This window comes from Homalodisca vitripennis, chromosome 2 (assembly GCF_021130785.1).
Source record: "Homalodisca vitripennis isolate AUS2020 chromosome 2, UT_GWSS_2.1, whole genome shotgun sequence".
Classification (NCBI taxonomy): Eukaryota; Metazoa; Arthropoda; class Insecta; order Hemiptera; family Cicadellidae; genus Homalodisca; species Homalodisca vitripennis.
Window position 1 is genome coordinate 220,811,673 of NC_060208.1, and position 22,876 is coordinate 220,834,548.

The following is a 22,876-nucleotide window of genomic DNA, read 5'->3' on the forward strand; positions in this document are numbered from 1 at the left end:
GATGGAGACTGGTCTGTAATTGTTTGGATCCTGTTTTTCACCTTTTTTAAAAACTGGTTTTACATCTGCATATTTCAGTTGGATGGGAAATTCACCAGACATGAATGATTGGTTAATAATCAAAGCCAGAGGATGTGAGATGTACATTGCAGTAGCTTTGAGCACTTCCACTGGGATCTCATCCCATGCTACAGACTTCGTGTCTCTCAGACTCATTATGACACTATAAACCTCTTGAGCACAAACACACTTAAATACAAATGAGGCTTGTTTATTACAAGAAACGTTACTTAGTAGCTGAACAGCTGAATTGATCTGTGGTTTGGCACCAATATTCTTAGTTATATTTACAAACATTGTATTGAAATAATGTGCAATATGCTTAGCATCTGTATACATTTCATCTTGTACCTTGAGATTCATGCAGTCAGATTTTTTAATTGTATTCATACCTAATTCAGTTTTTATCACATTCCACACAGCTTTGCTTTTATTTTCAGAATCTTTGATATATTTACAATTATACATTCTTTTAGCAGCAGCACAAACTTTTTTAAAAATATGTTTATAATCTTTTACATATTTCTTAAAATTTACATCATTGCTATATTTTGCCATTTTGTGAAGAGCCCTTTTTTTCTTACTTGACACAATTATCCCATTCGTAACCCATTTCTTATTTTTAAATGCACTTTGGGAACCACATTTAAATTTGACAGATGTATAAGGAAAAGAAACTTCAAAACATGTTTTAAAACTATCTAGAAACCTATTAAAATTCTCTTGTGCTGTGCTAAACTCACAAAATTTCCATGAACTCTTACTAACAGAGCCTACCATACAAGCCATATTCTGAGTTGAAAAAATTCTTTTTCTTGTCGAAAAGTGTTGTGCTGACAAGTCATTTCTGTATTCAATAGACATCAACAAAGCCCTATGATCAGACAATCCTAGTTCAATATTTAACAACTTACTTTCATTAACTCTCTTATTATATCAATATCAATATCAGATATAATGGAATAATCCTATATTTGTTTTTATTACGTTGATTGGAAGAACCTTTGATTTAATGTTGTTAGGAAAATTATTAAATCCAATTTAAGTTTATGATATTAAAAACTTGTAATTTAGTACTTATGTGTATTTGCGTTTTCAGTGGTTTATTAACTTTTTGTTGTAATAAATAAGAATAAGAGACAAGAAAAAAAGTTGTTCCATAAATGAGGATCATACATAAGTTCAGTCCAGTCAGGATAAAAAATTTGTTTTTGTATAATGTTGCGCATCAAAAGAAATTATTTGAAATGTTATATACTTCTTAGTAATTTAAAAATAAGGCAAAGTATTTTTGTATTTATTAGACCATGTTGTTGTGTACTAAAGCTTGAATTCAAAATGTTCAAATAAAGAGATTAAATTAATAACGTATATATTATACAGTGTGAGTTAAAAATATGGATACACTCTGTTTCGTTTTTTATGGATAAAGATGGAGGGATAGGAAATAGAACATGTTTCTAGGTAATAGAAGGGAACTTTTTAGTCACTGTTACAACTTTGCCTGTTTCCCCAAAATGGGATTTGGGGGGGGGAGGAGCTCAAAATTTTTAAGGACTCATTAAGTGATACCTCATTTGAAAGGTGAAAGAACAGTGGAAACTAGTGCCTCCATTTTCATCCATCAAAACTAAACCATACAAATGTATCCATACTTTTAACTCATACTGTATATAGCCTACAGGGTGTTCGACAATTCTTTTATAAATATTTTTTTGTTTTATTCCTGGACCAAAATACCATATTATAACACAAAAACTCAATAATTACCTAAATAGCCGCCATTTTGTTCTTTTTTCTTAACAATTTTTAATTTGAGAATGACTTGTGTTATAAGTTGAAATTTGGTATTTATCTATATAATCTAAAGCCCTAATTAGAAAAAAAATTTGATTTTTCAAAGCTTTATTTTTAAAATGGCGGCTTCCTGAAATCTTTTCAAACATAAATATCTTAAAAATTACATATGATAAAGAAGTCACATTATTCGATTTTGGTGAGACAATTAAATTACAGATCCAACCGTACCAAGTTTAAGACAATATTGGTTGATAAATGAGGGAGAAAACGTGCTTTTAAAAAATCAAGTACTAAACAATATCCACTCTCACTGTTTGTGAGCCACAACAATCAGCTGTTTTAATTTTAACTGTTCTAATCAGCTGATTTAAATTTTTGATCTATCGTCATAATATCCTTACCTTTGCAGTAGTTAGGTTTCTTTTTATTAAAACATAAAAAATAATCTCTTATAAACTATTGTCCCATTCTGTATCGTCAGATCCTTGCTTAGGTAAATGACACATGAAGACTGGCAGAAAAGGCTGAAAAGGGCCTTTCCTAAAAATATGAACATTAGTCAATATTAATCAAAACTTTTACCTAATAAGTTAAATAACAAGGCTGTATATCAATAATCTATATTGAAAATGTTTTATGGTAATTATTTTATTTATATCAATGCATGAAACATAATACATTTTAGTATATACAAATCTAAGCATCGTAAAATATTGATTAAAGGGAGTTGTATTAAAAATGTAATGCAAATTATAACATTATTGAATTGGGAATTAAAGAAGCCAATCTATCCAGTGTCCTTGTGAATATTGCCAATTACTTTTAACATTTTAAATATCTGTTACTGGATATCTTATTAAACATTCATGGATAGGTAGTCCAATAAAATGTGCAACCAATTGACTGATATTTAATTTTGAAGATGGAGCTTATATTGGTTTCTTCTTGTAATTTCTATATTAGAAAGTTCTAAACAATGGTTGTTGTGGATTTTCAGTATAGTGATTACAATTGACTGATGGCTAGCTAGTCTGTAATAAATCATTATATTGTACCAAGAACCGGTGGGTGTTGGAACTAATTAGCACTACAGAGTAGATAGCAGCTGATCTCGTTGTTACGCTGGTTGCCATGGCAACACAGTGACGTCACCCATTGATGCTGAGCTGTCCTGTCCGATCCTATCCCACCCATGCATCTACAAACTCTTGAATAATAATTAATCAACATCCTGTCTAAAGAGGGAGAAACTTAGTTAACCCATATTTACTTTTTATTGAACAATAACAAGATAAAATCTATTATCAAAATTCACGTACACCACCAACTTTTTAAATCAATAAAAATATTGAAATTGTTTTAATATACCATATTTAATTCTTTAAATGCAAAATAAGATAAACTAGGCTTTACACAGCATCAACATCTCTACATTTCACTAGCTTAAAGCTGCTGATGCTCCAGTAGCATCATCAGCTTATCTCCTCAGAGAACTGGTGAAGTAGATCCATTTTATAATCCTTTCTTAATAGCCCTTCATTGTTGTGTTCTGTGTCACAGATCAGTGTGGATTCTGTGTTAATGTTATGGTTCCTTATTGTTGTATCATAATACAAAAATGAGAAGTTAATTGTCATTTATGGTGATTAGGTTTGTTGGTCAAATTTGAATAATATTTATCACCGAATTGATGTGTCACATGATAATGTTCACTATTTATATCATGTAATACACGTTATATTAGATGTGTAAGACTCACCTGTATTTTTCAACTACTGCAACACTCTGTTTTATAAAAGTAGATTTACTCCATTGTATCAGTTGAGTTTCATAGAAAGTTTAAATATCTGTTACTGGATATCTTATTAAACATTCATGGATAGGTAGTCCAATAAAATGTGCAACCAATTGACTGATATTTAATTTTGAAGATGGAGCTTATATTGGTTTCTTCTTGTAATTTCTATATTAGAAAGTTCTAAACAATGGTTGTTGTGGATTTTCAGTATAGTGATTACAATTGACTGATGGCTAGCTAGTCTGTAATAAATCATTATATTGTACCAAGAACCGGTGGGTGTTGGAACTAATTAGCACTACAGAGTAGATAGCAGCTGATCTCGTTGTTACGCTGGTTGCCATGGCAACACAGTGACGTCACCCATTGATGCTGAGCTGTCCTGTCCGATCCTATCCCACCCATGCATCTACAAACTCTTGAATAATAATTAATCAACATCCTGTCTAAAGAGGGAGAAACTTAGTTAACCCATATTTACTTTTTATTGAACAATAACAAGATAAAATCTATTATCAAAATTCACGTACACCACCAACTTTTTAAATCAATAAAAATATTGAAATTGTTTTAATATACCATATTTAATTCTTTAAATGCAAAATAAGATAAACTAGGCTTTACACAGCATCAACATCTCTACATTTCACTAGCTTAAAGCTGCTGATGCTCCAGTAGCATCATCAGCTTATCTCCTCAGAGAACTGGTGAAGTAGATCCATTTTATAATCCTTTCTTAATAGCCCTTCATTGTTGTGTTCTGTGTCACAGATCAGTGTGGATTCTGTGTTAATGTTATGGTTCCTTATTGTTGTATCATAATACAAAAATGAGAAGTTAATTGTCATTTATGGTGATTAGGTTTGTTGGTCAAATTTGAATAATATTTATCACCGAATTGATGTGTCACATGATAATGTTCACTATTTATATCATGTAATACACGTTATATTAGATGTGTAAGACTCACCTGTATTTTTCAACTACTGCAACACTCTGTTTTATAAAAGTAGATTTACTCCATTGTATCAGTTGAGTTTCATAGAATTGATTTCACTCGCTGGGAAAATTTACAATCCCTTTAAATATTCAAATCATCAATATTAATTGAATTCACTACTTCAAACATCTTGTGACATTCTCTATATACACACTCCGCACGTGAACACCAAACTTAGAGTTGGCAGTCTAATTAGAAATTAAATACAAATTTTGGTACTAACATTCTTCTTTGTATTTATTTTCAATTTCCACTTACCGTTCTCTGCACAAACTGTTTGAATTTAAATTTAACCAAAATTGTTCTGGTACAGTGGATTTGAGCTTTACACAGCATCAACATCCCAACGCAGGTAGTTACACAATATCATCATCCCAATGCAGGCATTTACACATCAACATCCCAATACAGGCAGTTACACAGCATCAACATCCCAACGCAGACAGATCTGCATCTTTATATTGCAAAAAGCTGCATTCCCATTCCGCAGTAGCATCTCAGCTTATAACTTTAGAGATGTAGATATGAATCCTAATTCAGACTATAATTTTAGATAACCCACAAAAGAAACTTTACCCTCAGAAAAATTAAGTCCTCCTGTCCCATACTTTCTCCATATATTCTTCTACACCTAGTGATACTTCACAGATAAGTTAGTGTTTATAAATATGAGTTTATACAATAAAAATAGACTATTAATTGTAAAAAGCAACAGAAGAACGGTGTGTGTGTGTTACTTGTAAACTACACATTCCTGGAAGTTGTGACCATCAGAATGGAAAAATGAATAAAGAAATAAACAATAACTAACCAGGAATAAAAAAATCACAAAATTAACTTAACTGTCATCCACAGATTACAAGTATCAGTCATAAATCTCTTAATTCATTAACAGTTTAATGCACGTTTTAATAGTCTTGACTATTTTCTACAAGTATATTTGTAATTTAACAACTTTGAAAAACTACATTATTACCATTTTTGAAGATTAAGCTTATATTGTTTATTCAGTTGATAAACATCACTGAATGTAAAATCACACAAAAACCAATAATTAAATACCCTTTAATTTCATGAGGCCTTTCGATAGCAAAGCTGTCTTCATCAGACACTTCACAAAAGTAAATAAAAAATTAAATTTGTTTAAATTTTTTTAAACAGTCAAAGATATGAGATTTTAGTATTAACACAATATGTAAGAATAAGAATTTTATTCTGCCAGAAAATATTCCACACAAATACATTGGCACGTCAATACAATGTTACAACTTTTGTAATACAATGAATACATCTCAAGTCACTGTTGAGATGTATTCTTCCACTGAATAGAATAATCTTTTACATAGAAAATAATTTAGTTTATCTTTAAATTCCATATCACTTAGCATCCTTATATCTAATGGTAACTTATTGTATAGTCGAATAGCCATCATCATTGGGCTTTTGTCGGTTTTAGCTAGTCTAGTTTGAGGTAAGTTGATATTGTTATGACTTCTTGTTTCATAATTGTGAACATTTTTCCTTAGGTTTACTTTATCTAAATTAGCTTGAAGGTAAAGTAGGCATTGTTGTATATATAAAGAGAATAATGTCAAAATTTTAAAACGTTTAAAAAGTTTTCTGCAACTATGATATTTATTGACTCCTGCCAATATTCTGACAACCTTTTTTTGGATGATGAATACTTCATTTGCGTAAGGAGAAGAGCCCCAAACAAACAAACCATAATTTAAGTGACAGTGAAAAAGTCCGAAATAAGATTGTATAAGAGCTTTCTCCTCAAGTTCACCACATAAACGTTTAATTGCAAACACACTTTTACTTAGTTTACTTTTAACCCCTACAATTTGCTGATACCAATTTAAATTAGGATCAAAAGTCTAACCTAAAAATTTTGGAAATATATCTTCTTGTGTCCCGTTAGGATCTTCTCTGAGGCTAAATATTACAGTAGTTGTCTTATCACTATTTAGAATCAAGTTGTTGACAGTGAGCCAGTTCTCTACCAGATTAATATTCAATTTGTAGTCTTCTAAGAGTTTGTTATAATCTTTATTTGTAGTTACTATAATGGTATCATCAGCATATAAAACAATATTTGCAGATACAATGTAGATTCCTGATATAAAAATATTATTGTATCACCCATAATTTTGATATGTTGCTATTATTTACTGTTTTACAACATGTTTAGAGATGTTTATAAAGTTAGTTACCATAAATAAATATTATTCATATCGTATGACTAGTTTAAGTACTATTCATTCCCTCTTATAACTGAAATATTTGTTTAAACAAATTTAAGTTTACATAAATATGGCCGACAAAACTGAACCACAACTAGTTCATTTAAAATTGACAGATTTAACTTATTAATTCACCAACAGGGCATTTCATCACAACCGTTCCATGAGGGTGATAAAGAAAATATCATATTCTCTTGAATCTTAGATGGTTGAAAGAATAATGCTTGGAATATTATGATAAGTAAATAGAATTGCTAGAGATATATAATGAATTTTATAAAATTATTATAATAATGATAAAGTACATGTTTATTTTTTACAGCCGGAGCTATATCTTTGCACTCCAATCAGAATCAACTTCACTACTAACTACTACATTGGTAAGTAGTAATTTGGCAATATGTTCCGTAAATAATCAATTTAACCTAGCAGGGGTCACTTCTGGCTGGTTTATACCTTCCAGTTGAACCCACACTGTGCACAACACTGATGTGTCAGTGCAAAACACTGGGCACATTACTAACCGCAAATGTTGAGATTCTAGGACGCAAGGGTAATTTGATGGGCCTAGTCTATTGCGGGAGATGGCTGTTGGAGTTGGTGGGGTTTGTTCCCTAGGTGTCAACGGTTCTTCCTAGCCTAGACATAAGGTTGTGCCACCCCATGACTGCTTTGACTGGAGAGGTTGGTTCAGAACTGGCCTCCCCTTCTTCCGGAGGGATATGACTTGAGATAGTGCCCTAAATTCTTCCTCAGATCTCGACAGGAAGCGGTCCCTACCTCTAACCTTACCCATCTGGAAGCAGTGCAGAGGTCTTTATAGGACCAAGTGCAATTTGTAAGCTTCTTGTTATAAGAGAAAAAAACTAATCAATTTCTATGTCCAGTGTTATATGATCCAACCTTAAATATTATTTTCTTCAAAGGCTATGGAACTTTGGTCAAATAGACTAGGGATTGGTAAGACCAATATCATGATGGAAAGTATATTACAGTTATTATCCATTAATACTATGTTGCTTCAGCTTTTACTTGACCATAAATGTAGTTAATAATACTGCCAAGGTTTGTTAAATCATCGATATGTCTATTCTATTTTGTTATCCCTGAATTTTCTTATTCCAGATCCTTTGATTTGATTTTTTTCCCAAATTTGTTTGACTAAATTCATATACTTTTTACTTCTACTTGATTTTGATATTTTTAGTCAATGGATCATTATTTTTATAGATTAAAATAAAAATTTTCATAAAATGTCAGAATAATTTTCTAAATCTTCTGTTAATAACCTCCACAAACCTTGAGTTCCTTCATATTTGAAATCATCTAGTTATATTATTAATTTCAAAATTCACTGGTAAATCATAACACTTTTTCAATTCCAATACAAACAAAATTTTTTATCTTTTGCTCTTGAAAGAAATTATTGTCAGATTTCAATAATTATTATATCGGTTGTTCCAGAACTTGTTCCTGGATCAATTACTGCAGGTTCTTCAACAATTGTAATATATATAAACAGTGTAAAAGATGGTAATTTTGGTAATTAAAATTCTTTTCTGTTTCTGTTATTGAAATATCTGTAATTTGTCTAGCAATTGCACCCAAATCCTTAATATTTTGATTAAAAAATTTCAATTTCATCTTCAACATTTTTACTAGAAGAAGTTACAGATTGGTTAATTTTAAAAATAAATTCTTGTTCTTTTTCATCAAATTTAATTTGTTCTTTAAATTATTTAATTTCTTTTTAATTTGATCAAGTATTTATGTTTCTTCAGAAGGTATGTTTGCCATTTAAGAAAACTTTTGAATTGTGAAAACGTAACCGTGAAAGGTAAACATAAATCGTGAAAATGTAAGCGTGAATCATAAAAAATAAGTATTAAAACCCAAAACATGAAAGTGAAAAACTAAACACTAATTTATTGTTTTCTGTTACTTTCAAAGACTATAGAAAATATTTTATAACACGTTTATTGTATTAAAATATTTTATCACATGTTTATTGTATTAGAGAGTTTATTCATATATTTTCCATTTTTATGTTTTGAAATTAGATTACAGTTAAAAATTCATCATCTTCTTTCTAAATTTTATCGCACAATTCATTAAATTTATCAAAACTCGTATGAGAACCAACATAGTTATTATACATTTTTCCTGTATAGTGATCATCTTGCTTAACCCCGTAACAGCTGCAGACATATTAACACGTACAGTACCCCGAGCTAATACCACAGAGTGAAAAAGTCGAGGACCGCCAACGCTGAGCGTTCAATGTTATATCGTGGATGTCGGTGCGCTATTTCAACAACTAACTGCTTGTACTTAAATTAAAACGGTTTCTTTTCATAAATTTTAATTTAAAACTTGTTAAATACTAATTACAGATTTTCCCTTAACCGTCACTCATGTAAACATCATAGTGCGAGTGTAATCAGTGTGTTTTCGCAGCTATCTTTAAATTATTTAAACCACTCAATGACTTTTGTTCGTGATAAAAAATCAACACTGTAAAATTACAAATGTTTCGCTTGCAGATTTTCCAATTTTCCAAAAAAATTTGATGTTCATCTTTGTTTTTTCTGGACACTGAACATTTTTCTGACACAGAGACAATTGTTTGTTACGTGCTTATAACTAGCACTCCGAGCAGAATGAGTACAGGAGCCAGAAAAAATCATTTGGCGAAGGGGTTACATGACTGGCTTTATGATGTTTAGCCGATTTATTGCATCTTTCCTTTGGCTATATCAATACTACTCCGGTTTCTTCCCAGCCAAACCTATCAGTATCATAGTCCATGCATCAGACACTTTATTTTTAAAATGACTGTCATACCTGTCAGTGTGCAGTAAGGTAAAGCATTTTTTTTTGTAACTACTCTCTGTCTTTACACTCATACAATTGGATCTAGGAAGCCATGTCAGCACTTTTGTGTCAGCAAAAAAGCTGTGAATTAAAATGTTAATTGTTAGCTATATCAGACCAGCTCTTCTTTTTTAAACAAGATTAAATAGTCTTGTATGGATAAAATCTAAAAATTTTTATTTTGACTAATTCTGTGTACTATCACGAAAGTTGTAGGAATAAGTAAGCTGATATGAGTAATCTGATTTGTAAAAGAATTTCTGTAAAAGTCGCGATTGTGTACAAGTGTTTTAAGTTCATCTTGGAGATTTTCATTTGTTCTGACATTAGTGTAAAGTTTGTTTTGCATGTTCAGCTGAGACGACACGTTGTCAATCAATGTGAGTTGTTGGCATGTTGTTCTTCTCTGTTTAAAGTTAGTTTGATGATGGAAGATTTGAAAGGAAAATAGAATTTTAGACATTTGCCATCGTTATATATTACAAAATGTAGAACAATCATTCAGTGTTGTTCTGTTCAATGTTATCATTCATTAAATGTTGCAATGTATATTTCAAGATCTGCAATCTGATCTCTTCCTCAGGTTAATAACTAACGTACAGAAGTACTATACTGTACTACTTAGCTGTAATATGTGTAATTTAACGGTCCAAGTACAGATCCTTGTGGTACACCACAAAAAACAGTTTTGCAATCAGATATGGCACCCTCAGTACGGTCACACACTGTCGTCTACTAACAAGAAAGACTGTAAGAATTCACTTATTTAAATAAGTAGGAAGATTTTAATTTGTTTTTTGCAATGAATATTTTATTACATTGAACAAAGTAATTTTTGTGTTTCAGTGGGGTTTGAACCAAATGCTACCATGAACACAGCTCATCACATGCTGCTGTATGGTTGCACAAAGCCTGGGAGTAACAAACCTGTATGGTGAGTTCCGTTATTCTGGATTATATGCGTGATTGTTACCAATCTCCAGCATCATCGATTTTCATAATTTTAATGGCTCATTATCGTTAACAAATGTAAATATCACTGTTTTAAAATAAAATTGTTCTGTTAATATTTTTAATTTTAAAAGTTTATTACTATAAACGGATTTTCACAAAAAAATTCAACATCATACTGTAAAACATAGTAAAATAACGTGTAATAAACCGTAGCTTTAATTGTTAAGTTAACTTTATTTCTGATGATGAACATTTGAAAGTAACAAAATAAAACAAATAACAAAATTTCAAACATTTTTCATCATTTAATGTTACTAAAACTTTGTTTAAGAATATATGGGAGTTACATATTTTTATAACATATAACACTGACAATAACAGTCTGCAATCTTGTTATCCTATTAAATCATCCTTCGTGAATAACAAACTTTAACAAAGAAACAACAATTGAGTTTTTTTATTAGTTTCTCACAATGGTGTTTTCTATTTAATTGTTATCACTTTTTCAGCCATTGTGGACTGAATTGTTTGAGTGTGACTCAGCGGATACAAATTCTCAGTGTTCTTACTCAAACTTATCTTTAGCCTTGCGTTAAAGTTAAATACATTTTGGTTCAAATATATTGTACAACAGTATAAGACTTTTACTGATATTTTTATGTATACCTGTTGAAAATATCAGATTATTACACAACAACACAACACATGATTAGGGCTATTAAATGGATAATATTATAAGCTAAACTAAATGTGGATTGTTGTTAACACTCTCAGGTTCACGCTGAGTCATAGTCATCAGGATTGTAGACACTTGTAAAGTAACACAGATGTTGGAAAATGGTATAATTACTAAGTTACCTTGAAAACACAGTACTATAATCCACCAGCCATTATTATAACTATTAGTAGGCTCTGACGAGCTGAGTTGAGTTTGTCACCGTGCCACTGTGTGACGAAATATCTCGTCAAAAATTCACAAGGGTTAAAACAAGCAAATTTTAAGTGTTTGAAACAGTAATTTTTTGTCTTCATGGCCAAAATGTTTACCCTCAGTTACCACTTTTTCTTAAAACATGTTTTTGAAGCTTCATAAAAAAAATATTAAGGAAAAGGATCATTAAACATTTTTCTTGTAATGTTATGTGCTTGTTATATGCATTTAAATAGATGCTAGTTCATCTTCCAGTAAAATTTCCAAAAAAATCCAGTAAAAATTACATCCAGGGTAATAAATATAAAAAATTATGGTCACAGAATAGATCCTTGAGACCATACATATATTCCTGAAGTGAAAACTGTTTTCTTAGGATAACAGAAAAACTATTAGTTTATAAAATAATATAAATGTAGACTGACAATAAGACTAAAAAATAATATATATTTTTGATGTATATTTTAATCATGAAAATAGACACAATACAATATAATTTTAATCACAGCTGTCATTGATCTGGTTCTCATACAGCTCTCTTAACGTGTAACATCTCATTGTGGCAGGAATTGTGGAGAAATGGCCTCTACTTCAGAGCAAGAATCATATGAGACCGCATCTGTCTGTGAATCTGGATCCACGGTACGTCTATCTTTATTTAAAAGTTCTATTAACTTTTAATACTTTTTTACAAATTTAGTTTGAACATTGCAGCTGTCACAGGTTTAGGCTATTATGTTTATTTTTGGTAATAGCTCCAGAAATGAATCAATTAATAAAGGAGGATTGTGTGCATTATATATGTCTTCAGTTCTAGTTTGTAACAGATACAGCTACCAGTTTCGGAGTTCAAACCCCATTATTGGGCAAAATATCTTGGTCTTTGTTAGAATACTGAAATGCAATACCCAAACCCACAACTTTTTATAAATTCACAGTTTTATAATAAACAAGCAAGAAACCTTGACAACTTACAAGCTAGATTTGCTACAGAAAGATGGTACTCAGTTTACTATAGTACACTCTAGGAACACCACTTCACCACTCTCTGCTATGGTTAGCAGTACCACTTGTGATTACAATAAATAAATCATTCATTATCAGTCAGTTCCCATCTCGTTTGAAACTTCCTAAGACTCCAAAACACAAGAAGGTTTTACAACTAAAGCAGAAAACTATCTCCCTATCTCACTGATCCCCACCTTTTCATAAGTTGAAGAGAAGATTGTAGTCTAAAAAATGCTAACTCACCTTGAGCACTATGATCTCATAGCAAAAAGTTAATATGGTTTTCTCAAAGAAACATCTACCATAAGTACAATTACAAGCTTAGTTGTGTATGTAATCGACCACCTTCAAGACAATCAATACTTATCAGCAGTCCTTTTAGATTACGGTAAGGCCTTCGTCTGTTTAGGGCATTTGCTGATTCTAAGGTAACTATAAACACTGGGAGTTTAAGGAAAAGCTAGCTATCTTGAGGGACGCAAACATATTGTTAAACTGCAGAAAACTATAAATGGACAAAGCTGCACTTTCAGATCTCAAACATATTTAGTGAATAGAGGAGTCCCATAGGGTTCAGTTTAGACCCATTCTTGTTTGTCTTTTTATTAATGATTTCTCACATTACATCAATGCTGACAATGTAAAAAATATTGTATGTACAGATAATGCAATCCCTCCTATACAAAATTACACTGCACTTGGCCTGCATAAGGACATTGTTATATCAGCAAACAAAACATTACTGCCTGCAAATTGACCTAGCAATGAACCCATCAAAGACCACACAAATCAGTTTTTACCATAAGACATTAACACATTCATAATATCCAAAACATATTATCAAAACCAATCAAAGCTGTTAGGCATAATAATTGATAGAGATCTTAACTGGACTGATCATACAAACAGTATAACCAAAAAAATGGATCTAAAATATAAGCATTGAGAAAAATTAAGTGGATAGGAGGACTGGAAGCAGTGAAGACAACATACCATGCTGTTTTTGAATCCCACATCAAATATAGTATATCAGTGTGGGGAGGAACATCTCAGTATAATCTTAACAAGATCTTAGTACTCCAAAAAAGGTAATAAGAACACTTGCAGGTCTAGGGCCAATAGAGAGTTGTACTTCTGCAGTGACATACTTTTGGATGTCTCAAATTATATGTTTATACAGTGCATAAAAAAAAGATTGTTTTAGAACTTACTATGTTTGTTGTATAAAACATAATTTTCTCTTCAAATATTTTCTATGGATAGATGTAGAAAGTATAAAAGAGATTCAGTATTTTCCATATCTGATGTAGTCTGTATGTACAGATTCTGTATGCCTGGGCCAGAGATGCTCCTAAGCTTGAGTTACCGCAGGATGTGGGCTTCAAGGTCGGAGGGCGTTCACCCATTCAATACCTTGTGCTACAGGTGCACTATGCTACCATAGACAAGTTTAAAGGTAAGAATCAATGCCTCAGTTAATCAGTCTGTTCAATAAGTTTAAAAGGCAGTTAATAATATTATACATTTAATTAATTGCTCAGAACCTTTATGAACTTGGCATATAACTTATTAATAGCTTATATACAAAATTATTAAGTATAGCTTAAACTATTACTATATATACATATAATTTATGAAGGTTTATAGAAGGTCATATGAGCGCATGTCTATTATTTATAGCTTTGCAAAATGTGTCCCGCAATCGAGTTTCCTGCCAAATGCAAAGTGTGTAGTTTAATTAGGTTTTTTACAGCAAAACAATATTCAATGGCAGGTATTCATAGGGAACTTTGTGCCGTTTATGGGCCAAACTTTATGGACGAAGGGAGTGTACATGAATGGGTTCATTTGTTTAACAAAAAAACGCCCACAATGAAGAAAGAAGTGGCAGGCCATCAGTGGTGAGTGATGAACTTGTTGACAGGATCAACGAAACAGAGAAGATGGGCATTTCACAACCTTTGAGTTGATTATCATATCTTTATGGACATGAAAAATGGTCTCTCAGCGTTTCAAGTAACGGCAAAAGCGGCAGAATTTTTTGATGAAGGCATTTCTAAGTTAGTCAAAGGATGTGATAATTCTTATATCTTAATTACATTTATCTAGAAAAATTGAGGAAATTTATAGTTTTTGGATGGATATAATTCAAATTCAAATTCTTTATTGTCATAGTTTACATAATATACATTCTTTCAATCCAGCACATCTGGAAGAATAGGTGACATTGTCAAAATATAAAATAGAACCTTATATTACTATGAGTTATGAAACATCGTCAAAGTCAAGAGTTTAATTAATTAAGTATAATGTTATACAATTAAATGTGTACATTATTGTTATGATTATAAGACAGTCATAAAAATAAAATGTATTTATATTCATAATATTATTAAATTATTGTAATACATAGATACTCTTTAATAGAGTATTATTTTTTCTTTTAAAATATCTTAAACTTATTTTAAATTCATTGAATTTCTGAATTTATTTAAATCTAGTAAGTAACTTATTGTATAATCTTCCAAAATACTGTGGCGAACGCTGTAACAAATAAAGTCTGTGAATTGGAAAGTGAAATATATATCTTTTTCTTGTATAGTAAAATATAATCTTGTAATAATAACATATGTTTATCTGATTGATTGTTTTCTTGATAATCAAAGGGCAGGTACTTTTATGATAGCCCTCGTATTTTGCTCTTTGTTTCCCCAAATTAAAAAATAGACAGTTTAATTTAAAATTGGCAAAAAATACAATAGCTCATAGTTTCTTATTATATAAATATTACAAAAGTATGTTGTCAAATGTATTTGTGAGCAATAATTTTTACTTCACTTCATACTTAAGAAATTTAAATTCAAAAATTTATAAAATGTACACACAGAAACAGTAAAACATATTATTCTCTTGCAAAAAGTCTTGCTCATATCATAATAATTTTAATTTTGTGTAACAGCTGATAATCTTTGCTTTATATTGATGTATAAATTTTTAGGCAGCTTTTACCATAATCTGATGTATAGCTGTAAAAGTGGAATAAAACACTTTCTGTCAGGATGTAAAGTTTACCTCATACTTTGACAGTGTATGCAGCAATAACAGCAGTACACTAATAAATCTGCACAGCCTCCTAAATAAAACATATTGTTCTTCTTCAAACTATAACAAATTCTTCACTAAATAATCAAGTAAATGCCACAATTTCAAAAATAATTGTAAAATGGTAATTATATCATGTACCACCTCTTTTTAAACTGCTTTGAAAAAGAAATGTATTTTACATCCAAACCAATGCATCTATACCATTATTTTTCTGATGTACAACGAGTTTTCACTATTGAAGAAGGCATTAGTTTTCTAGTGTTAATGCTAAAAACTATTTCTATGTTATCACCAAATACAGGATGTTTCTTTCTTCTTAAAAGTTAGGTTATGTACTGTTACACATTATTAGCCAACAGTAAAAACAAATACAAATATTTTTTTAAGTTTAGGTACAAGTGAAATAACAAAAATTTAAAAAAATCTGTAATAGTAACCTAAAATTTTCCCTAATCTTTTTAATGCTTTGGTTAATCATTGTCAGCTTATTACTGTAGATAGAAAAAATATACTTCTTATTCAGAGCACAATATAAGATAAATCTCTACTGGTTGCACAGTTTTTAACAGCAAGGACTTATTAATGACTAGGAGAGTTGTTTGAAATCTCTACTGGTTGCACAGTTTTTTAACAGCAAGGACTTATTAATGACTAGGAGAGTTGTTTGAAATCTCTACTGGTTGCACAGTTTTTAACAGCAAGGACTTATTAATGACTAGGAGAGTTGTTTTGAAATCTCTACTGGTTGCACAGTTTTTAACAGCAAGGACTTATTAATGACTAGGAGAGTTGTTTGAAATCTCTACTGGTTGCACAGTTTTTAACAGCAAGGACTTATTAATGACTAGGAGAGCTGTTTGTTGTGAAACGTAATTGACGGAATGATCTTTATACTCTCAGTAATATGCCTCAGTAACATCCAGATGGCAAAATAATCAACATACCAAACAATCCTCATAGTTTAAATTCTAAATAAAAATAATTCCAGGCTCAATATTTTAGCCAGTAAAACAGTTTTTTTTCTATTCTTCTTGTAAGAAACCAACGTTTACAAGAGATTGAATCTTCTATTAACATAATCTAATAAAAACTATTGCCTTCCTCACTTTGTTATGTCATAACCAGTTGTTTATTTATTTTACCTTGAAATAAGAATAAACAATTAGTTAATCCTTTAATTATACTGTTGTGTGTGTAGCAAATTAATGTAATCAAAGGTTAAACGTAATTTATTTTCTAAGGTGACAACAGGCTGGATAAATGTGTTTTATTAAATTTTACATTTTATTTCAGTAAAAATCTGTTACAGAATTCATTGTATTATTATTGTTTCAGATGGCAGTACAGATGATTCTGGGGTATTTCTGTACTACACGGAACGGCCGTAAGTATAGTACAAATATTTTTTAACTGGCTATTATGAATTCAAGGGGTTTCTTTATAAACTTCTGCCAGTTTTACGCATGGTTTATTATTAGCACACTAGTTTTATTATTTAAATAATTATTAAGTAATACATGTTGTATGTAACAGATAAGTGTACAAAGTGAGGTTATAACATAACCAAACTGTCATTGCTTTGCAGTGTAATGAATACAATAGGACTGAGAATGAGATAGCGAAATTCCTTTGTTCTCGATATTATTCTATTTAAGGAGGCAACACAAGTTAAGGTAAAAACTGATTACCAAAACATCTAACAGGAACTTAAATAACAAATAGTTTCTGTTACCAAGTCAAGCAATGTGCTGCTGTGTTTGTCTAGCCTAACTTGTACTATTCATGTAGTCTGTTATATTTTGTGTATTGTGTCAAAATTAATGTAAACTGTTGTTTAACTGTTTTACGATTAAGAATGCTTACACCAAGCAACAATACTAAAAATGGGTCAGAAAACTAAAAACTCAAAAATAACATGCATGATGAAATATTCTGAAAATTAAATATAGCGAAGTTATTGATTTATTCTTTCTTTTTTGTTTGTACTATCAAACACTCTTTTAGGTTGTAAATATTGATTTACTGTTTCATATTATACTGTCAATTGGTAACAGAATGAATAATCTAAACTACATTAAACATATAACTAAACCATAATTAAACATAACATCAGTATTATAATAAAAACTACTAAAAACATTAATGCTCCAATATTAAGTAACAATAATAAATCATTAAAGTGAAAATTAAGAAACTCTAGCCTAAATGTTTTATAATATTTTTCATTTCTTGAACGCCTGTAGCAGAGTCAATATTTATATTAATCAATTCAATCAAAATAAACCAAGTACAGTAACAATGGCATAAACAAACAATGTTTAAGTTAACTGTCTACTACTTGGTGTTGTCAGGAACTCTTCCAGAGTGTATACTGGTCTTTTCACTAGAAAATCTTGAAGTTATTTCTTGAGTATATTTCCTAATAGGTTTCTGATGTTGTCTGGTACCATGTCAACTTTTTATCATCAGTTTTGTTAACGATGGTCTCGACTAGGCTGATGATAGCAGTGTTTGTTGATCTCAGTTTCCAAATCCCATGCTGGCAGTCAGAAATCAAGTTATGTTGTTTAAGATATCCATTAGTCTTCATAAAACTAATTTTTCAATAATTATGGAAAATGTTGAGATCAGTGATATTAGTCTGTAATTTTCATGTTCTGATGGTGGTCCTTTTTGGTGTTTGGGGTATATTCTAGGGATTTTCAGTGCAGAGGGAAAATAACCCCGTGGAAACGATTTAGTTATAATTGTAGTGTGAGATTAATTATAATTCTTCAGCACAATTTTGGTTGAATACTCATCATCACTACTAAATCATTTATATTTTAGGCTGCAGATTACAAATTTGACCTGTTTCTGAGTTGTGGGAGTCATTTATAATGGTTGTGTGGGAAGATTTGTAGTAGATTCATGCCCTTCCACTAGTCTGTTCTCCCTCTGCTGTTGAGATTTCTGCAGAGTAATTTCAGCTATATGGGTGAAGTATGTGTTGAGAAGCTTACATAATTGAGCTGTGTGGTCTGATGATCCAGATTGTATTCTAGTTTCAGTAATGCCTGGGTCTGGAATAATAGATACTTTACAAAGATTTGGCAAATTTTAGTCTTTTATAAATATATAAGATTAGTATTCAAGTTTACCAAAATACAATATTTTTAACTTTAGAGTTATATTATTAAATAGAAAATAAATATTTATTAAGTTTTCAATTAATAACTTGGTAATAATTAAGCTCATGCTTTTTTTGTTTGTTAAGTTTTGTTTAAATATGACTATTGTAAAATGGTGTATAAAAAATATTACAGGAATAAAAAAAAACCCTTAAAAAATTTGTGAATGTAAATTATTGCACATTTTTATTTATGTTTCATTTAGTTATTATGAACTTACATAAAGTATTTCAGGCCAGTAGCTATATTAATTGTTATTATAATGATGTGTTTACTATGATATAGGTATGATTTTCTAATAGTTAACATTTGACGTTGCTGTTGCCTAGTTTGACTGCAAGGCCTACTTTCATCTAAAACTGTTATCTTTAAATTTTTTGTTTGTAATGCTAATAGCAGAGTTATCATTGTGACGGGTGCAGTAACCCATGACCTTATACTCTAGTATCTTATGGGTATTCACACAACATTCGGCTTTGAACTGATAACATCTATTTGAAAGAATATATGTCTCTGTGATCAATTTTTAATCTAATAAATATTTTTAGTTTTCATTTAATATTTCACATGATTGTTTATTTCCTTTAGATTTCCTTTTTATTATTTCATAAAGTAAAATAATGTTATAACATATTTGTATATAATAACATTGCTATGGTGGAAAGGGTTGATTCAATATGAATGTTGAATTTCACCTTCCTCATAGTGCAGCATTTGGAATCTGGAGTCATACCCATCTGAAGAGATCCAAAACATGTTGACGACAAAAAAGCTCAAAACGAACAATTTAAATAGTTTGTAAATCAGAAACACCTAGATTACAAGGTATAAAAATATAGTGTTATCCAAGTGAATTCTCATTGTCTCATCTTGTTTATATCTCAATTGTGCACCTGATACTTAGTATATAATCTGATCTTAGTTTACTTGAAGCAAAATTTTCAATTTATTTAGAACAGGTTTTTTTATTAAAAAATTCAGAATATACACCTTTGTTATCCGTTATTAAAATATGGTAATCATAAGACCCTCTAGGTAAACCGCTTACAAAAAGACACTGGGCGATTTTAGTTCACCCCAGGGTGGGGTAAATACCCCCCCCACCACAGTGATGTCACACTCTCCCAGTCGACAGCACTGCTCAGCACTCACACCAAAAACGTAATCTCCCTGGATACGTCTATGGCTACATTAGTCTGTTCAGTTAATTATTTACGCTTTTATAAGCCTACACACAAAAATACAATAAACTTATAGAATAGGTAAGTAGTAGCTACAGTGTAAATGAAATGTCGCGAGCGAGACACGACCCACACATCAGATAAAACAGAGACAAGGAGATGCTTGTCCCACTCCCCACCACTGAAGAAAGGCCCCTCCTGCACGTGGCTGCTCAGATATTTGCTTCAGCACAGGTTTCTTTTTGAGCGGTTTGTCTATAGTAACTTTTATTTGTAATATGTACCACACATACACTGTATACCTGTACATTAACTTGGTTACTCATATCATGTATAAGTTACGTATGTATCACGTGTTGGTATTATAATGTTGACAGACAGTCCAAACTGGCTGGAGTGTACTTGTTGGGCACAGCAGGCATGATACCACCTATGACCACAGAACACATGGAGACTGCCTGTGCCATCTCGGAAAACAAAACCATACACCCCTTCGCTTTCCGAACACACACTCATTCCCTCGGTAAGTAGATAAAATTTCTTTCTGTGAATATTTTGTCAAAATTTTAAAATATTAATTATTTTGGGGAAATTGAGACCTGAGTTTAACTGGAAATGCAATAAGGTTAGAGGTAGCATGTATAGGAAGGGTGTTTACATCTCACTGCTTTCTGCCGGAGAACTTTAAAAAATACAGCTGCAAAGATATATAAAACTTGCATAATTATGTGTGCAACCTTACATTGTGCAAAGGTACTGTAATATTTCTTTCAATTTTCATTTATTGCTCATTATATTTTATTGTATAGCTAGCTACCTATTCAAATATTCGCAAGAGCACTCCTGTAAGCTAGTCTTACACACACATATGGTAGCACTATATTAGAAAATAGTGTTACAAGAGATTTGGATTAATGACGGCTGCTGTTGAAGAATCAATTGTGACTGTTTCTGTAATTAATGAAAAAGTTGCATGTGGTAATTGTTCTAATAAATTTCATTGTACTTGTACTTGTAGTAAGTACTCTTGTGGGAAAAATAACACCCGAAATTATCACTGATACAGTGAGTATCAGTTAATCACGCATACAACAAGTAATCTCTGTGTGAGTTTTTTAGCACATACTCTTTTTCTTTTTGCATTATCTATAAGTCATATAAGATATTAATAGGTTTATTGAGCAAATTTTGGCCTGGTTAAATAAGTTCATTACACTTAAAGTAAGAAGTACATTAATGTAAGTGATTTTAAGATCCTAAGATGGTGTGATGTCAGTAAAAAAGCTTACAATATAAGCTAATGTTCTCTGTACATGTCAGTAAGAAAGCTCACAATAAGCTGATTCTAAATTCATGACAGTAAGAAAGCTCATGATAAGCTGATGTTCTCTGTTCATGTTAGTAAGAAATCTCACGATAAGATGATTTTCTGTGTTCATGTCAGTAAAAAAGCTCACAATAAGATGATTTTCTTTGTTCATGTTAGCATGAAAGCTCACGATAAGCTGATGTTCTCTGTTCTTAGGTAAGGTCGTCTCAGGGTACCTGGTGACAACTGACAGCCGTGGCAGACATCACTGGACACTGATCGGCAAGAAGGACCCTCTGTTACCCCAGATGTTCTACCCGGTAGCCAACCAGGTGTCTATCTCAGAGGGTGACATCCTTGTAAGTGTTGATCTGCATTATATGAGTTATGAGAATCGCAAGCATTGCTTTAATATTGCTTGTGAAGTGCAAGGCTAAATATTCATTCATATCCGAGTTTGTTGCTTTAATTTTGAGATTTTTTAACCCTCTAATACTGGTCATTTTCCCTAAAACGATAGGTATGGTGTAAATGGATTGTAACTTTAGTTCTGAACAAAGTAATGAACGACAACGTTGGTGAAGAAATTTGTGAAGAGGTTTTTATTGTTTAATTTATGATGTAAAAATTGTGCACGTTCACATAGAATTTATATTTGTGTACCATCAGTGACTTCACCTTCTCACCACGGTTCACGGAAACAAGACAGGAGTCGTAGATTTTAGTTCTCTTGGTCTTTGGTCTAGATGAGAAACAAAGTCTCTCAAACAAAGCCTTTCTTGTTTCCCACCGCTTGTTACTAATGTGGAGGTGATATGCATCTATGTTCGGTACACTGAGTTTTGATCTGTGGATCGTGAGGCAGATTCAGAATCTGATCTCCGTTCCACAATCAACTGAGTTTTTGATTATGTGTATATTTTATATCCATTGTTATATAAAAGACAATTTCAATTACTTTGATGGAATTGTCAGACACATGTTTACAAAAAAATACACAGTTGAGAGATACGTCAACAATTTAGTAAAATTTCAAGAAATGTTTTCTACTTTGTATTCCAACATTTGGTTCAGTACAAGTAATTACATTATTTGAAAAATATATTAGTGGGCTTTAAGTTTCCTCAAGTGAAAGATAAAATTGAAGCCTTAGAAAAATGGTAGCAGCTGTGAATATGTGGAGTTCCCGTACTCTGTTTGCCTCACTACCAAGTCCTGCAAAATCATTACAAAGTACAAGTTCAAAAGTTGTAAAGAATATGTTCCAGTATGAAAGACAAATTGTTTGTCCCTGTTAAAATATGTATGAACTGCTGATTATATACAATGTATCACAGACACATTTAACTCTAGAAATTAGTTTCAGCCTTTTCAAACATTTAACTCTAGCATTGTTACTGTACAGTTGGTTATTCATTAACTATAGACCATTTATGATTT

General features: G+C 31.1%; 1 protein-coding gene across 1 annotated transcript in view; it reads left to right on the forward strand.

Annotated features, from left to right (window-relative positions):
• The window catches only part of LOC124355422 (peptidylglycine alpha-hydroxylating monooxygenase-like), a 38,233-nt gene that overhangs the window by 9,357 nt on the left and 6,000 nt on the right, over positions 1 to 22,876 (forward strand). The window contains exons 2-8 of the mRNA XM_046806562.1: positions 7,227 to 7,284; positions 10,625 to 10,712; positions 12,230 to 12,305; positions 13,995 to 14,127; positions 17,112 to 17,160; positions 20,505 to 20,650; positions 21,653 to 21,795. Coding sequence (XP_046662518.1) covers positions 7,227 to 7,284; positions 10,625 to 10,712; positions 12,230 to 12,305; positions 13,995 to 14,127; positions 17,112 to 17,160; positions 20,505 to 20,650; positions 21,653 to 21,795 — 693 coding nt within the window. The remainder of the gene's footprint in view (positions 1 to 7,226; positions 7,285 to 10,624; positions 10,713 to 12,229; positions 12,306 to 13,994; positions 14,128 to 17,111; positions 17,161 to 20,504; positions 20,651 to 21,652; positions 21,796 to 22,876) is intronic.